The sequence below is a fragment of the Poecilia latipinna genome, unplaced genomic scaffold, assembly GCF_001443285.1.
Source record: "Poecilia latipinna isolate Pla-1442-1.1 unplaced genomic scaffold, P_latipinna-1.0 Scaffold2312, whole genome shotgun sequence".
Lineage (NCBI taxonomy): Eukaryota > Metazoa > Chordata > Actinopteri > Cyprinodontiformes > Poeciliidae > Poecilia > Poecilia latipinna.
In genome coordinates, this window is record NW_015114928.1 from 84,968 (window position 1) to 88,769 (window position 3,802).

General features: G+C 37.4%; 1 protein-coding gene across 1 annotated transcript in view; it reads right to left on the reverse strand.

Moving 5' to 3' along the window:
• Positions 1-934: 934 nt before the first annotated feature.
• Positions 935-3,802, reverse strand: part of rspo2 (R-spondin 2) — a 45,973-nt gene continuing 43,105 nt past the window's right edge. The window contains exon 5 of the mRNA XM_015018717.1: positions 935-2,497. Within this exon, the coding sequence (XP_014874203.1) occupies positions 2,382-2,497 (116 nt within the window). The 3' untranslated portion in view covers positions 935-2,381. The remainder of the gene's footprint in view (positions 2,498-3,802) is intronic.

Here is a 3,802-nt window from a genome sequence, read left to right on the forward strand (position 1 = left end):
ACAAAAAGTCTGCAAAAGTCTTGAGGTGGTTCTGGTAATGAGAAACTGGTAATGAGAAACCTTTTTATAGGTCATCACTTACGGCCAAATCATCTGGCATTTATTATCACTGATAGGAACAAGGGTAGCATTCTATATACTGGTAAATCTCAATTACTTCCTTGACTTTAGTTGGGTTTCCATAACTTTGCCAATATTCACCTAACATTGAAAAAACACATTGTCGAAATTGCAGTGTTTCCAATAAATACAAAATGCCATTAAAATCACACATGATGAAACACATGCTGTGCCATCATCCTCCAACTACTTCCTGTCGTCGTCTTCTTTGTGATTTGCGCCAAGAGCAGCCATCCGGTTGTTGATCATGTGCCTCGGGGGATGGGGGGAGGGGGGGAATAGTGTTTCCATTGCAGTTTTGCGAAATAAATTTTGATAAATTTCCAAAGAACTACATCATCCTTGCGCCAAATCTTTTTGTCAAAAAATTTGAGGTTTTTCGAAACTGCCGTGTTTCCAGTGAGTGAATTTACTTTTTAAATCTCAAATTGTGCAGATATATAGTCAATGGAAACACAGCTTCTGTTTGCCTTGTGTTTTTAATGTGTTCGATACTTATTTCCCATGTCTGTCCATGTCATTTATGGATTAATTTATAAAAATTTCTTACCTCAGATTACCTCAGCTGCCCTTTAGGAATATATTTAATTGACATATAATACACACACACACATATATATTATATATATATATATATATATATATATATATATATATATATATATAGATATAGATATAGATATATATATTAATGTTCAGTGTTGTTTTCCTTCACTCTAACTGCAGTCAGAAGTTAGACAAGAACACGACAGCTTCAGAGTTTGAGCCACATATATTATAGCCACGGACAGTAATGAAAGGGCTTTTCATACAGTCACATGAAATGCAGTTTTAATAAAACACAATGTACACATATGCAGTCCTATGACCATACATTAGCTGGAGCCTAATTATTAAACCTAGAATACATCAAAGCATAGTTTCATTTTTTTCTCCTTTTATAAAGCATCAAAATCAGTAGATGAGGTCAAACGAACAGCCTACAACACTTTGCATGACAGAGATATGCACTGATATAAGGAGAGGATATCTCAGAAAAACACCGACAGCGTGAGGCCAAATTTCTCACTGAACAAAAAAAATTAGAAAAAAAAAGTACAAAACTGAATTAATAAATAAATCAAATATATACCATATGAATGAAATTGCTATGAGGTGGCTAAGTTTATTATGTTTTTCATTATTTTAATCTGTAGCTTGTATTACAACCATTTTTTTATTATTATTATTTCTAAAACATTTAGAATGGTGACTGACTCAATACTGAAAATACAGTAATAGGCTTTTATAATTAGATCAACTATGTACAAGTCTGTTGCCATGCTAGTTGAACAACTAAATTTTCTTCTTTTCTTTAATTAACTGACACTATACAGATACAGCATTAAGCGGTCTGAACGTAAACAGTTTGTGCTGAGAATAAAATATTTCGCAACTATGCATGGGATTTTTTTCTTCTTCTTCTTAATATTACTCTGGAAAATATACATAACATAAAAGGCCACACATGGGAAAACTCTGTTTCCATTTAGAGGGAAGGAAGGAGAGGGGTAGCTTTGACATAAATATATGAACAAAAAAACAAACAAAAAAAACAACCAGTCTCTCTTGTTTCAAGATGCCATTTTTTCTTTTTCTTCTTCTTCTTCTTCAGTCCATTAGCATCATTTGCTTCAATCGAACCTTCTCTGCTTCTTCGTCCTGGATGGATTTTTGTCACATCCGTTCCCTCTGGTGCAGTTCAGCTCGCCAACTCCCCTGACTCCTTCCTCCTCTTTACCTGCCGCCCCTCTGGCTCTCCCGCCCTCCAAGAGTTCTCCTCCGTCTTCCATCGCATCCCCCCGTACGGTCTGCGTTGTTCGTTAATGACGGGAATTAAGTTCAGTTCTGTCAACTGTGAAGGTCCACAAGGCGAAAAAAAAAAAAAGGGGGGGAATGGCGCTGGGAGAAAAGTAGAGTCACCTTAGCATCGCAGCATCACGGGAGGGGCGTCGGGGTGGGGGGAAGCAGTGGGAGGCAGAGCGTGTACAGGTACTGATATCTCGCTTTGTACGGCACGGGTTTCTTGGGGTGTGGGGTCGTCGGTGGGGTAGGTGTGATGTTTGCGTCCTGGTGGGCGGAGAGAAGGAGGAATGGGAGGCGAGTGGGGAGGAAGGCAGCGGGAGGGGCTGTGGTGGGTGAAAGTTGTCAGTCAGAGTAATGGTGCAGCGACGGCTAGCAGCTTTGCGTTGGTTTCTGTGTTCACTGGGAGGTTTCAGTCCTTACTGGCTGGAGCGCGCAGAGGCCAAGTGGTCGCTGTGCTGGTTCTGGGCCCGAAACCGCAGCCTCTGCTTGTTCTTCTTCTTTGGCTCTTTGGATCGGTGCTTCCCTGAATTACCTGCATAACACACATAAACACACACACACACACACACACACACACACACACACACACACACACACAAGAACAAAAGATTAATTCAATTTTTAATGTGATTCTCCACTGGAACACAGTCTGATTTGTTCGCCTGCAGGATTTATGTGATAGACTAACATGAACTAGTACATTGATTGGTGCTATTTCAATGAGACAGTGCATATTAATACATGTACAATGTTGCTTAGCAAAATGATAATTTTCATCCACAGTCCCATAAAGTAAAGCAAGCAACACAAAATAAAAACACTCATACGATTTCATACATAAAAATAAGAAATACGGTAGAAACAACAACAACAACAAAAAAACTCAGGAAAAAAAACTTTTTTTTTTCAGTTTACAAAACCATGTCTGTCACGAAAATAACTAAAAACACAAAATTCCTCATAGACGCCTGACTATAAAAATTGTTCAACACATTGTTTAATATGTGGAAAATGGTGGACTTTAGCTCATTTTATAATAACATTTTAAAAGAAAATCCAATGCTATCAGTGTATTTAGAAGATTCCTGTTTAGCAAGTAGAGAAGACCGTTGTCTAATTTAAATTCTGTATGAAACGATTGGTTCTGTTGGATCGACTGTTGAACGAAAGCAGCTAGAAATCCTGTTTTCAGTTTATCAAATAAAGTAGAACACAAATGGAAAAATCTGCTCAGGTCAGATGAAATCAAAACTTTAGATTTTGGCTCAGATGCTAGATGCTGCATTCACTCAATTCCCAAAAGCTAAACATGATAGTAGTGGGAATGTGTTACTTCTGCAAGGATGAGAAAGACAGTCAAAATTGTTGGGGAGATGCAGAAAGACAACAGAGAGAGGATTTCAATGAATGGAGGTTTACCTGTTAAAACTTATAGCACAACTGAAATACAATAACTATTAGCAAGGACAGCACAGTGGTACACTGAGCCTGTAGGTTATCTAGTTGCTACGCAATGTACACATTGAGACTGGAACTAGTGGTTAAAATTACAGTTTATGGATACATCATTTGGTGACTGGAATTGGCAGATATTCAGTTTGACATTATACCTGCAACCCACCCAAACTCTATGTTTGTATTTAAGGATGTTGAAGCTTTCTGAAACGACTCCACACAGACTGACTTTGTCTTCAAATGTGAGAAAGAAAAAGTTCCAGTTTTCCTTTTTTTTTTTATTTAAGTTGAATGTTTTGGGTGTGTGTGTGTGTTTTTTTTTTTTTTTTTTTTTTAGTTTTTTGGAAATGGTTAAACATTTAAAATTTTAATATTTATATAG